General features: G+C 39.1%; 1 protein-coding gene across 2 annotated transcripts; it reads right to left on the bottom strand.

Moving 5' to 3' along the window:
• Positions 1 to 843: 843 nt before the first annotated feature.
• LOC138852107 (uncharacterized) lies at positions 844 to 4384 on the bottom strand. 2 transcript variants are annotated; one of them, XM_070081767.1, is made up of 2 exons: positions 3997 to 4384; positions 844 to 2682 (listed from the first exon to the last, which is right to left on the bottom strand). In XM_070081767.1, the coding sequence occupies exons 1-2, from the start codon at positions 4285 to 4287 to the stop codon at positions 1021 to 1023; spliced, it is 1953 nt and encodes a 650-aa protein (XP_069937868.1). In that variant the 5' UTR covers positions 4288 to 4384; the 3' UTR covers positions 844 to 1020. The 2 variants fall into 2 exon arrangements, with proteins under 2 accessions (XP_069937868.1, XP_069937867.1); XM_070081766.1 differs by lacking the exon at positions 3997 to 4384 and adding an exon at positions 3294 to 3388.
• Positions 4385 to 15030: the final 10646 nt, after the last annotated feature.

Below are 15030 nucleotides of genomic sequence, written 5' to 3'. Positions count from 1 at the left end.
CACCATGCCCAGCCCTTCTAGGGTAGGGTAGGTGCCTGAGCCCGAGCTTGCAGCTCACAAGCCTGTCATTCCTATTAGCTCCCTTGGGGCGGGGATGGCAGACCAGAGAGGCCTAGCTTGTGGCTAGGCCTGGGGACAGTTGGTCCCAAAGATGAGGAGGTATTTGTGCCTCCTCCCATGGGAGACTTAGGTCTCAGACACTCCCTAAAGAGGGAGCCAAGGCCGGGCCACCACTTGAAAAAGGCCCGGGCCGGGAGAATACCGGCGAATCTTTAATAATAATGATAATAACCAACTCTGACACAGTGAATATACTAACATAGTGAATATACTAACATAGTGAATATACTAACATAGTGAATATACTAACATAGTGAATATACTAACATAGTGAATATACTAACATAGTGAATATACTAACATAGTGAATATACTAACATAGTGAATATACTAACATAGTGAATATACTAACATAGTGAATATACTAACATAGTGAATATACTAACATAGTGAATATACTAACATAGTGAATATACTAACATAGTGAATATACTAACATAGTGAATATACTAACATAGTGAATATACTAACATAGTGAATATACTAACATAGTGAATATTCTAACATAGTGAATATACTAACATAGTGAATATTCTAACATAGTGAATATACTAACATAGTGAATATACTAACATAGTGAATATACTAATATAGTGATTGTTTTTATTGCTTCCCAAAAATTTAAATTAACAATAATTAACCATTAATATTAATACAATTAAATAATAATAATGAAACAATAATATTAATATTAGTTTCCAGTTACTATGTATTCGTAAACGTTTGCTTTTGAAAAGGATCTTGAATTCTGCAGTAATTTTTATCTGAAAATATTCTTACTTAGATAATAACCATTATTTTTTGTCTCTCATTAAATTAATTTAATAAGTATAGCAGATGATGATGATTTATCTTTTTAAGGAAACCCTTTCAGAATCCCTGGTATCCGTCTTTTGATTTTCAGGATTGTTGAAGTCTCTCCCAGAAATACTTAACAATTTCCGGAGCGCCTTCACCGATCTTGGGTTTTTCACAGTCTCCACCAAAGTAAGCATAAACTTTGGCTGGAACAAGACTATGAGCACCAGTTGTTGGATCAACTATCTCCTGACACATTTCTTGAAAAACACACTTCACCAATGTCAGTAAGTCTTTTCCTTGATACTCTTCCTCGTTATTTCGCTTCTTCTCTAGAAACCTTAAGAATGAATTTTTAAGGCAAAATCCAGCAGGAATCGGTATTTTCCAATAACGGGAGTCCCACCAGCAATATTTAATCTTTATGTCACTGGGCGTCCAAGGTTTTGCCTTCATGCAAGAGAGGAGACTCTTGGCAGTGAGAAACACTTTGCGTTCCAGATGATCCAGGTGTTGTAACACCTCCACCTCAGTGGCTGCGAAGCTACATCTCCAGGATCCATCTTCAGAGTTGCTAAGGTAGATCACTGATGATGTGTTTGGTGTAAGGAAAGGTCTGCTTATCTTCTCGAGCCAAGGCACAGCCACAACTGGCACTAAGTCAACGCCAATCAGCAACAGTGGGTATTCATGTCCCTGCCAAGCCAGTGACAGTGCCACACCCACCTGTGTCCTGGTCAGACCAGGTGGCACCAGACTTAATCTTTTGTTAACCAAAGTATATTTTTTGAGACAGTCCTTTACACACTCATAAAACTTGTTTACAAAATTGCTACCCCCGAAATGATTGTGTTTTGGTTCCACTCTTAATTTGTGTCCACTGGCAAAGGCCTCCTCCTCTTTTTGTTCTATAATGTTAAATTCGATGCTTGAAAAATTGTTGAGAACAATATTTACATCATACTCATCAGGGCAATACAACCTTGTGGAATCTGCAGAACTTCCAAGCAATATGAGATCTCCTTTGTAAGTTTTATCTGGAATATTTTTTATAATATTCTGAAGTTCTTTCATTACTGCATCTTTAACTTCTCGTGCTTCACCTCTGGCATAATCAACAGTCACTTCTTCTACGTCTTCTACTATTTGGTTTAAATCATTTTGTTTGAGAAGATTCATAGTAGCTTCTGATGAGTTATTCATATGTTCAGTTTTAATGTTGGTAGACTGATTGTTTTTCTTGTACATTTTCATGTATTGAAGGAAAGAACTGCAAATATCTTGTGGTGTAGTACCAGCCCTGCAAGAAGGTTCATTCTCACTATGATATCTTTCTAAAAGTTTATAAACATTGTGATGGCCGAACATTGCAGACAAGTGGGAAGGTGTTTGATTATATCTGTCAGGCTTCAAGGGTTGGGCGCCAAGGTTTAAAAGAAGGAGAACACAGCTAGACTTTCCATGAGAGGCAGCCTCGTGGAGAGCAGTGGTGTCACTAATATTATCCACAAGTGTGTCTACAGCAAGTCCACCTCTCTCTACCAGGAGGTAAATAAGTTGTTGTAGCCCCTTTCTTGAGGCCACCATGAGTGTTTGATTTCCTATATTTAACACCAGTGTTTCCTCATATTGGGTAAAAGGTTTCGTCTTGTTGAACAGAAGCTTCTGAACCTTCAAAAACTTCTTCACCTGTTGTCTATCACTGGGGGATTTCATCTTCTCCAATAAGTCTTCTAGTTGGTGTCTTTCCTTGAAATAAATGGTCTGAAAAGTGTCAGTTTGTTAAAAATACATTAATATATATACATTTTAATTTAGTAAAACAGAAGAAACAATAAATATGTTAATCAACATTTTAAAATATATATTATAGATTCACCAAGTTTTAAAATTCATGATTGTTTTAAATCATCCGAGAGTTTTTTCACTACAGTAGATTTGACACAATACTCTTAAGACAAAAAATAAATTTCTCTTAGAATTTTTAAATATTTTTATTAAATTTTAATATTTTATATGTACATATTTTGATATAATGATATTATAGTTAGATCTTTTTACCAAACTAATGTCATTAATGCTGTACACAACTTATTTATGACCATCAAGAAAAACTTTATCTTTAAAATATATATGAAAATAAACTGTATATAAACACTAAGAGACAAACACTTCTCTATGTATAAAACCTTGAACATATTTTGGAAAAGTTTTATCTACTATTTTTCAGTAACAGGTGATGCCAAATTTTATTACCGGAGTTGAATTTTATTGTAATGTGACCTGGAATAAATCTTGAACATTATGGATATTTTCAAGTGACTGAGTTTATCATCACAGTATTTGTTGAGATTAAAGACTTGTGCAACACTGACCTTCTCAAGTGTCTGGCAGAGCTCTGTATGTACTTCACTTATTATGTTTTTATTCTTCTTCCATAACATTTCTTGTTCCCTTCTTTCGAAACAACTGGTCTGAAAAGTGTCAATTTGTTAAAAATACATTAAAACTATATATATTTTTATTATCTTTAATTAAGCAGAAGAAACAAAAAATATTTTTCATAGGCAAATATCTTAAAATATATATTATTCATTGAACAAGTTTTCAAAATTCGAGATTATTTAAAATCATCCGAGAGTTTTTGTCACAACAGTAGAGTTGACTCACACAATACTTTTAAGACAAAATATAAATGTCTCAATTTTTTTTTTTTTTAATTCATTATATCAATATATTTTGATATAATGATATTTTGCCTAATTTTTTTTTCTAAACCAATGCAATTAAAGCTGCACACAACCTATTTACGACCAATCAAGGAAAAAACATTTCCTAAAATATATGTGAATGAACACTGAGAGACATATACGTATCTCTCATTGCATAAAACCTAGAACGTATTTTTATTTTTTTATCTATTACCGTACATTAATAGGTGATACCTAATTTTATTACCTGTGTTCAATTTTTTTTTTAACGTGACCTGGAATAAATCATGAACATTATGTACTTTTTCAAGTGACTGAGTTTATCATCACAGTATTTGTGAAGAATAAAGACTTGTGCAACACTGACCTTCTCAAGTGTCTTGCAGAGCTTTGTATTCATCACACTTGTAGGTAGTTGACCACTGTTGTCCGGGATATACAGAGAACCTCCCATGTCCTTGATTATGTGCTCAGCTAGGTCCCAGTGTCCAGCTTCCAGCGCAGCATGCACAGGAGTCATGCCACACTTGGTACATAAGGAGGACTGAGCTCCAGCCTGGTAGAGGAAGCTGCATGTCAAGGTACACTTGGCACCAGCAGCCTGAACCATGAGTTCAGTTAGCATCTGCACAGACATACCAGGTGACCAGCAGACCATCCAGGGAGTGTCACCTTGTAAGGTCACTATGAGACCTCTAACACCACCTCTTAAGGTGGATACAATATTATTATCTACACCTTTGCTAGTTGTTGGGAGATTATTAATTTGACCAAGTTCATACTGCAGTACATGAAGGAACACCTGTAAATATTTGTATAAATTAAAGTCAGTAGTAAGAAAGACTTCTAATATATTTTCTTAATTACACATTGACAAAATGCTGATAATCTACACAATGACCAGTGTCTCTCACATGAATGAACAAAATACTGCATTATTGCTCAGTAGTTATTGTGTCAGAGACAATTTAAATTGTTGTGTTAGACAAGATATTAAATTAGAAGCGTCAGCCACTGAATCTGTTTGGTTACAGCTTCTCGAGGGCCGAGAAAAACTAATTTTGGGTGTGATTTACAGGGCCCCAAATCTTGATAGGGAGTGCAGTAAACTTCTATGGGACGAAATTCGTAAGGCATCTACATACGAAAATGTTGTGCTAATGGGAGATTTCAACTATAGACAGATTGACTGGAGCAATTTGACAGGAAATTTAGAGTCAGGTGACTTTCTTGATACGATCCAGGATTGTTTTTTAAAACAGTTTGTGACAGAGCCAACTAGGGGAAATAACCTCCTTGACTTGGTTCTTGCCAGTAGGGAAACACTAATTAATAATCTTGAGGTTAATGATGAGCTTGGGGAAAGTGATCACAAATCACTCAGTTTTAATATATAATGGAATTCCCCTAAAAATGGCAATCAAGTCTCCGTCCCTGACTTTCGCTTGGCTGATTTCATAGGACTGAAAAATTACTTAGGTGGGCTGAACTGGAATGACCTGACTAAGGGTCAGGTAGGTGGTGATGGTTGCCGATATGATGCTTTCCAGGGCATAGTTCTAGCTGCTCAGTCAAATTATGTTCCAAATAGGGAAATCAGATCAAACAAAAATGATCCTAAATGGATGAACAATAGATTAAAATATCTGATTGGTCAAAAGAGAGGCATATATAGGCAAATCAAAAGAGGAAAGGGGCAATTAAGAAATCGATATATTCAGTTAAAGAGAGAAATAAAAAAGGGAATTAGAAAAGCAAAAAGAGATTATGAGGTTAAAGTTGCAAGAGAATCGAAGACTAACCCAAAAGGATTATTTCAGGTATACAGAAGTAAGATCAGGGACAAGATAGGCCCACTCAAAAGTTCCTCGGGTCAGTTCACTGACAGTGATAAGGAAATGTGTAGAATTTTAACACCTACTTCCTCTCAGTTTTTACACAGGAGGATACCAGCGATATTCCAGTAATGATAAATTATGTAGAACAGGACGATAATAAACTGTGCACGATTAGGGTCACAAGTGACATGGTCCTTAGGCAAATTGATAAATTAAAACGTAACAAATCCCCAGGCCCTGATGAACTGTACGCAAGGGTTCTAAAGGAATGTAAAGAGGAGCTTAGCACACCTTTGGCTAATCTTTTCAACATATCACTACAAACTGGCATGGTGCCAGATAAGTGGAAAATGGCAAATGTGATACCTATTATCAAAACAGGTGACAGGTCCTTAGCTTCGAACTATAGACCAATAAGCCTAACCTCCATAGTGGGAAAATTTATGGAATCAATAATTGCCGAGGCAGTTCGTAGCCACCTTGAAAAGCATAAATTAATCAACGAATCTCAGCATTGGTTTTACAAAGGGGCGTTCCTGCCTTACGAATTTATTAACTTTTTTCACTAAGGTATTTGAGGAGGTAGATCATGGTAATGAATATGATATTGTGTATATGGACTTCAGTAAGGCTTTTGACAGGGTCCCACATGAGAGACTATTGAGGAAAATTAAGGTCCATGGAATAGGAGGAGAAATTTTTTCCTGGGTAGAGGCATGGTTGACAAATAGGCAGCAGAGAGTTTGCATAAATGGGGAGAAATCAGAGTGGGGAAGCGTCACGAGCGGTGTTCTACAGGGGTCAGTGTTGGGCCCCCTGCTGTTCACAATCTACATAAACGACATAGATGAGGGCATAAAGAGCGACATCGGCAAGTTTGCCGATGACACCAAAATAGGCCGTCGAATTCATTCTGACGAGGACATTCGAGCACTCCAGGAAGATTTGAATAGACTGATGCAGTGGTCGGAGAAGGGGCAGATGCAGTTTAATATAGACAAATGCAAAGTTCTAAATGTTGGACAGGACAATAACCATGCCACATATAAACTAAATAATGTAGATCTTAATATTACGGATTGCGAAAAAGATTTAGGAGTTCTGGTTAGCAGTAATCTGAAACCAAGACAACAGTGCATAAGTGTTCGCAATAAAGCTAATAGAATCCTTGGCTTCATATCAAGAAGCATAAATAATAGGAGTCCTCAGGTTGTTCTTCAACTCTATACATCCTTGGTTAGGCCTCATTTAGATTATGCTGCACAGTTTTGGTCACCGTATTACAGAATGGATATAAATGCTCTGGAAAATGTACAAAGGAGGATGACAAAGTTGATCCCATGTATCAGAAACCTTCCCTATGAGGATAGACTAAGGGCCCTGAAACCGCACTCTCTAGAAAGACGTAGAATTAGGGGTGATATGATTGAGGTGTATAAATGGAAGACAGGAATAAATAAAGGGGATGTAAATAGTGCGCTGAAAATATCTAGCCTAGACAGGACTCGCAGCAATGGTTTTAAGTTGGAAAAATTCAGATTCAGGAAGGATATAGGAAAGTACTGGTTTGGTAATAGAGTTGTGGATGAGTGGAACAAACTCCCAAGTACAGTTATAGAGGCCAGAACGTTGAGTAGCTTTAAAAATAGGTTAGATAAATACATGAGTGGATGTGGGTGGGTGTGAGTTGGACCTGATAGCTTGAGCTACCAGGTCGGTTGACGTGTTCCTCCCTTAAGTCAATGTGACCTGACCTGACTAGGTTGGGTGCATTGGCTTAAGCCGGTAGGAGACTTGGACCTGCCTCGCATGGGCCAGTAGGCCTTCTGCAGTGTTCCTTCGTTCTTATGTTCTTATGTATTAATGTTTAAAATTAAAAAAAAAGTGATTTATATTAATGCGACTTATCGCTGTGCAAGAACGTTATCAATTATGATGAATTTTCACAGCAAAACCTCACCATGAAAAATGTATTCTTAATTATTTTTAATTAATTTTTACCTAACATATTGTTTATTTAATAACGTTTTCTCACCCCAGTGATGAGAACCATTCTTACATCACTGATGAGAAACATTCTTACACCACTGATGAGAAACATTCTTACATCACTGATGAGAAACATTCTTACACAACTGGTGAGAAACATTCTTACATCACTGATGAGAAACATTCTTACACAACTGGTGAGAAACATTCTTACATCACTGATGAGAAACATTCTTACACCACTGATGAGAACCATTCTTACATCACTGATGAGAAACATTCTTACACCACTGGTGAGAAACATTCTTACATCACTGATGAGAAACATTCTTACACCACTGGTGAGAAACATTCTCTTACCACTCATGAGAAATATTCTTACATCACTGATGAGAAACATTCTTACATCACTGATGAGAAACATTCTTACATCACTGAGGAGAAACATTCTTACACAACTGGTGAGAAACATTTTCACACCAATGGTGGGAAGCTTTCTCACACCACTGGTGAGAAACTTCCTCACACCACTGCTGAGAAAAACTCTCACATCACTGGTGAAAAACATTCTCACATTAATATTAAGAAACATTGTCACACCACTGGTGAGAAACATTCTCACACCAATGGTGAGAAACTTTGTCACACAACTGCTTAGAAACATTCTCACTCCACTGGTGAGAAACATTCTCACACCACTGGTGAGAAACTTTCCTACACCACTTCTGAGAAACATTCTCACATCACTGGTGGGAAATATTCTTACTTTAATGTTAAGAAACATTCTCACACCACTGGTGAGAAACATTCTCACACCAATAGTGAGAAACTTTCTCACGCCACTGATGAGAAACATTCTCACTCCGCTGGAGAGAAACATTCTCACACCACTGGTGAGAAATATTCTCACACTACTGGTGAGAAACATTCTCACACCACTGGTGAGAAACATTCTCAGTCCACTGGTGAGAAACATTCTCACACCACTGGTGAGAAACATTCTCACACTAATGGTGAGAAACATTCTCACACCACTGGTGAGAAACATTCTCACTCCACTGGTGAGAAACATTCACTCCACTTGTGAGAAACTTTCTCACACCAGTGGTGAGAAACATTCTCACACAAGTGGTGAGAAACATTCTCACACCACTGGTGAGAAACATTCTCACACCACTTGTGAGATACTTTCTCACACAACTAGTGAGATACATTCTCACACCACTGGTGAGAAACATTCTCACACCAATGGTGAGAAACATTCTCACACCACTGGTGAGAAACATGCTCACACCACTGGTGAGAAACATTCTCACACAACTAGTGAGAAACATTCTCACACCACTGGTGAGAAACATTCTCACACCACTGGTGAGAAACATTCTCACACCACTGGTGAGATACATTCTCACACCACTCGTGAGAAACATTCTCGCACCACTGGTGAGAAACATTCTCACACCACTGGTGAGAAACATTCACACACTACTGGTGAGATACATTCTCACACCACTGGTGAGAAACATTTTCACACCACTGGTGAGAAACATTCTCACACCACTGGTGAGACACATTCTCACAACACTGGTGAGAAACATTCTCACACCATTGGTGAGAAACATTCTCACACCACTGGTGAGAAACGTTCTCACACCACTGATGAGAAACATTCTCACACCACATGAGAGAAATATTCTCATACCACTGTTGAGAAAAATTCTCACTCCACTGGTGAGGAACATTCTCACACCACTGGTGAGAGACATTCTCACACCACTGGTGAGAAACATTCTCACACCACTGGTGAGAAACATTCTTACACTACTGGTGAAAAATACATTCTCACACCACTGGTGAGAAACATTCTCACACAACTGGTGAGATACATTCTCACACCACTCGTGAGTAACATTCTCGCACCACTGGTGAGAAACATTCTCACACCACTGGTGAGAAACATTCTCACACTACTGGTGAGATACATTCTCACACCACTGGTGAGAAACATTCTCACACCACTGGTGAGAAACATTCTCACACCACTGGTGAGAAACATTCTCACACCACTGGTGAGAAACATTCTCACACCATTGGTGAGAAACATTTTCACACCACTGCTGAGAAACATTCTCACTCCACTGGTGAGAAACTTTCTCACACCAGTGGTGAGAAACACTCTCACACCACTGGTGAGAAACATTCTCATACCACTGGTGAGAAACATTCTCATACCACATGAGAGAAACATTCTCACACCACTGGTGAGAAAAATTCTCACTCCACTGGTGAGAAACATTCTCACACCAATGGTGAGAAACATTCTCACACCACATGAGAGAAACATTCTCACACCACTGGTGAGAAACATTCTCACACCACTGGTGAGAGACATTCTCACACCTCTGGTGAGAAACATTCTCACACCACATGAGAGAAACATTCTCACACCACTGGTGAGAAACATTATCACACTACTGGTGAGATACATTCTCACACCACTGGTGAGAAACATTCTCACTCCACTGGTGAGAAACTTTCTCACACCAGTGGTGAGAAACACTCTCACACCACTGGTGAGAAACATTCTCTAACCACTGGTGAGAAACATTCTCACACCACTGGTGAGAAACATTCTCACACCACTTGTGAGAAACATTCTCACACTGCTGATGAGAAACATTCTCACACCACTGGTGAGAAACATTCTCACACCACTGGTGAGAAACATTCTCACGCCACTTGTGAGAAACACTCTCACACCACTGGTGAGAAACTTTCTCAAACCACTGGTGAGAAACATTCTCACACCACTGGTGAGATACTTTCTCTCACCACTAGTGAGAAACATTCTCACACCACTAGTGAGATACATTCTCACACCACTGGTGAAAGACATTCTCACACCACTGGTGAGAGACATTCTCACACCTCTGGTGAGAAACATTCTCACACCACATGAGAAAAACATTCTCACACCACTGGTGAGAAACATTATCACACTACTGGTGAGATACATTCTCACACCACTGGTGAGAAACATTCTCACACTATTGGTGAGAAACATTCTCACACCACTGGTGAGATACACTCTCACACCACTGGTGAGAAACATTCTCACACCACTGGTGAGAAACATTCTCACACCACTGGTGAGAAACATTCTCACACCACTGGTGAGAAACATTCTCACACTACTGGTGAGATACATTCTCACACCACTGGTGAGAAACATTCTCACACCACTGGTGAGAAACATTCTCACACCACTGGTGAGAAACATTCTCACACCACTGGTGAGAAACATTCTCACACCACTGGTGAGAAACATTCTCACACCACTTGTGAGATACTTTCTCACACCACTAGTGAGAAACATTCTCACACCACTAGTGAGATACATTCTCACACCACTGGTGAGAAACATTCTCACACCACTGGTGAGAAACATTCTCACACCACATGAGAGAAACATTCTCACACCACTGGTGAGAAACATTCTCACACCACTAGTGAGAAACATTCTCACACCACTAGTGAGAAACATTCTCACACCACATGAGAGAAACATTCTCGCACCACTGGTGAGAAACATTCTCACACCACTGGTGAGAAACATTCTCACACTACTGGTGAGATACATTCTCACATCACTGGTAAGAAACATTCTCACACCACTGGTGAGAAACATTCTCACACCACTGGTGAGAAACATTCTCACACCACTGGTGAGAAACATTCTCACACCATTGGTGAGAAACATTCTCACACCACTGGTGAGAAACATTGCCACACCACTCGTGAGAACCATTCTCACACCACATGAGAGAAACATTCTCACACCACTGGTGAGAAAAATTCTCACTCCACTGGTGAGAAACATTCTCACACCACTGGTGAGAAACATTCTCACACCACTGGTGAGAAACATTCTCACACCACTGGTGAGAAACATTCTTACACCACATGAGAGAAACATTCTCACACCACTGGTGAGAAACTTTCTCACACCACTGGTGAGAAACATTCTCACACCACTGGTGAGAAACATTCTCACACCACTTGTGAGAAACACTCTCACACCACTGGTGAGAAACATTCTCACACCACTGGTGAGAAACATTCTCACACCACTGGTGAGAAACATTCTCACACCACTGGTGAGAAACATTCTCAAACCACTGGTGAGAAACATTCTCACATCACTGGTGAGAAACATTCTCACACCACTAGTGAGAAACATTCTCACACCACTAGTGAGAAACATTCTCACACCACTAGTGAGAAACATTCTCACACCACTAGTGAGAAACATTCTCACACCACTGGTGAGAAACATTCTCACACCACTGGTGAGAAACATTCTCACACCACTAGTGAGAAACATTCTCACACCACTGGTGAGAAACATTCTCACACCACTAGTGAGAAACATTCTCACACCACTGGTGAGAAACATTCTCACACCACTAGTGAGAAACATTCTCACACCACTAGTGAGAAACATTCTCACACCACTAGTGAGATACATTCTCACACCACTGGTGAGAAACATTCTCACACCACTAGTGAGAAACATTCTCACACCACTAGTGAGAAACATTCTCACACCACTAGTGAGAAACATTCCACACCACTAGTGAGAAACATTCTCACACCACTATATACATAGTGAAACTCGTGAATTAGATATATCAACACGTTGTCATTTAATATGTACAACACTGGTGAGAAACATTCCACACCACTAGTGAGAAACATTTAATATGTACAACAATCTTCAGATACTCCAGAAGAAACTGATGAAAATTATAATAAAACAGAATCGTTGAGGAATAAATGTGTTAAATAAGGTAATTAATCATTGGTCTTAAGTTTACGTAAAGAATATTTTATGTAGCGTCAGAAACTGTCCAGACAGGACCTTCAACCCTGTGATATTGTATTAGTTGATTCAGAGCAACATGGAACATTGTGCTACAGGACCTTCAACCCTGTGATATTGTATTAGTTGATTCAGAGCAACATGGAACATTGTGCTACAGGACCTTCAACCCTGTGATATTGTATTAGTTGATTCAGAGCAACATGGAACATTGTGCTACAGGACCTTCAACCCTGTGATATTGTATTAGTTGATTCAGAGCAACATGGAACATTGTGCTACAGGACCTTCAACCCTGTGATATTGTATTAGTTGATTCAGAGCAACATGGAACATTGTGCTACAGGACCTTCAACCCTGTGATATTGTATTAGTTGATTCAGAGCAACATGGAACATTGTGCTACAGGACCTTCAACCCTGTGATATTGTATTAGTTGATTCAGAGCAACATGGAACATTGTGCTACAGGACCTTCAACCCTGTGATATTGTATTAGTTGATTCAGAGCAACATGGAACATTGTGCTACAGGACCTTCAACCCTGAGATATTGTATTAGTTGATTCAGAGCAACATGGAACATTGTGCTACAGGACCTTCAACCCTGTGATATTGTATTAGTTGATTCAGAGCAACATGGAACATTGTGCTACAGGACCTTCAACCCTGAGATATTGTATTAGTTGATTCAGAGCAACATGGAACATTGTGCTACAGGACCTTCAACCCTGTGATATTGTATTAGTTGATTCAGAGCAACATGGAACATTGTGCTACAGGACCTTCAACCCTGAGATATTGTATTAGTTGATTCAGAGCAACATGGAACATTGTGCTACAGGACCTTCAACCCTGTGATATTGTATTAGTTGATTCAGAGCAACATGGAACATTGTGCTACAGGACCTTCAACCCTGAGATATTGTATTAGTTGATTCAGAGCAACATGGAACATTGTGCTACAGGACCTTCAACCCTGTGATATTGTATTAGTTGATTCAGAGCAACATGGAACATTGTGCTACAGGACCTTCAACCCTGTGATATTGTATTAGTTGATTCAGAGCAACATGGAACATTGTGCTACAGGACCTTCAACCCTGTGATATTGTATTAGTTGATTCAGAGCAACATGGAACATTGTGCTACAGGACCTTCAACCCTGTGATATTGTATTAGTTGATTCAGAGCAACATGGAACATTGTGCTACAGGACCTTCAACCCTGTGATATTGTATTAGTTGATTCAGAGCAACATGGAACATTGTGCTACAGGACCTTCAACCCTGTGATATTGTATTAGTTGATTCAGAGCAACATGGAACATTGTGCTACAGGACCTTCAACCCTGAGATATTGTATTAGTTGATTCAGAGCAACATGGAACATTGTGCTACAGGACCTTCAACCCTGAGATATTGTATTAGTTGATTCAGAGCAACATGGAACATTGTGCTACAGGACCTTCAACCCTGTGATATTGTATTAGTTGATTCAGAGCAACATGGAACATTGTGCTACAGGACCTTCAACCCTGAGATATTGTATTAGTTGATTCAGAGCAACATGGAACATTGTGCTACAGGACCTTCAACCCTGTGATATTGTATTAGTTGATTCAGAGCAACATGGAACATTGTGCTACAGGACCTTCAACCCTGAGATATTGTATTAGTTGATTCAGAGCAACATGGAACATTGTGCTCACTGTCCAAGGTGTTAACATTATACCCAGTCTCACAAGGTGTTAACATTATACCCAGACTCACGAGGTGTTAACATTATACCCAGTCTCACAAGGTGTTAACATTATACCCAGACTCACAAGCTGTTAACATTATACCCAGTCTCACGAGGTGTTAACATTATACCCAGACTCACAAGGTGTTAACATTATACCCAGTCTCACAAGCTGTTAACATTATACCCAGACTCACAAGGTGTTAACATTATACCCAGTCTCACAAGCTGTTAACATTATACCCAGACTCACAAGGTGTTAACATTATACCCAGACTCACAAGCTGTTAACATTATACCCAGACTCACAAGGTGTTAACATTATACCCAGACTCACAAGCTGTTAACATTATACCCAGACTCACAAGGTGTTAACATTATACCCAGACTCACAAGGTGTTAACATTATACCCAGACTCACAAGGTGTTAACATTATACCCAGACTCACGAGGTGTAAACATTATACCCAGACTCACAAGCTGTTAACATTATACCCAGACTCACAAGGTGTTAACATTATACCCAGACTCACAAGGTGTTAACATTATACCCAGACTCACAAGCTGTTAACATTATACCCAGACTCACAAGCTGTTAACATTATACCCAGACTCACAAGGTGTTAACATTATACCCAGACTCACAAGCTGTTAACATTATACCCAGACTCACAAGGTGTTAACATTATACCCAGACTCACAAGGTGTTAACATTATACCCAGTCTCACGAGGTGTTAACATTATACCCAGACTCACAAGCTGTTAACATTATACCCAGACTCACAAGGTGTTAACATTATACCCAGACTCACAAGGTGTTAACATTATACCCAGACTCACAAGCTGTTAACATTATACCCAGACTCACAAGGTGTTAACATTATACCCAGACTCACGAGGTGTTAACATTATACCCAGACTCACAAGGTGTTAACATTATACCCAGACTC

The sequence above is a fragment of the Cherax quadricarinatus genome, unplaced genomic scaffold (genome assembly GCF_038502225.1).
Source record: "Cherax quadricarinatus isolate ZL_2023a unplaced genomic scaffold, ASM3850222v1 Contig4083, whole genome shotgun sequence".
Lineage (NCBI taxonomy): Eukaryota > Metazoa > Arthropoda > Malacostraca > Decapoda > Parastacidae > Cherax > Cherax quadricarinatus.
This window is presented reverse-complemented; position numbering and strand designations above follow the sequence as displayed.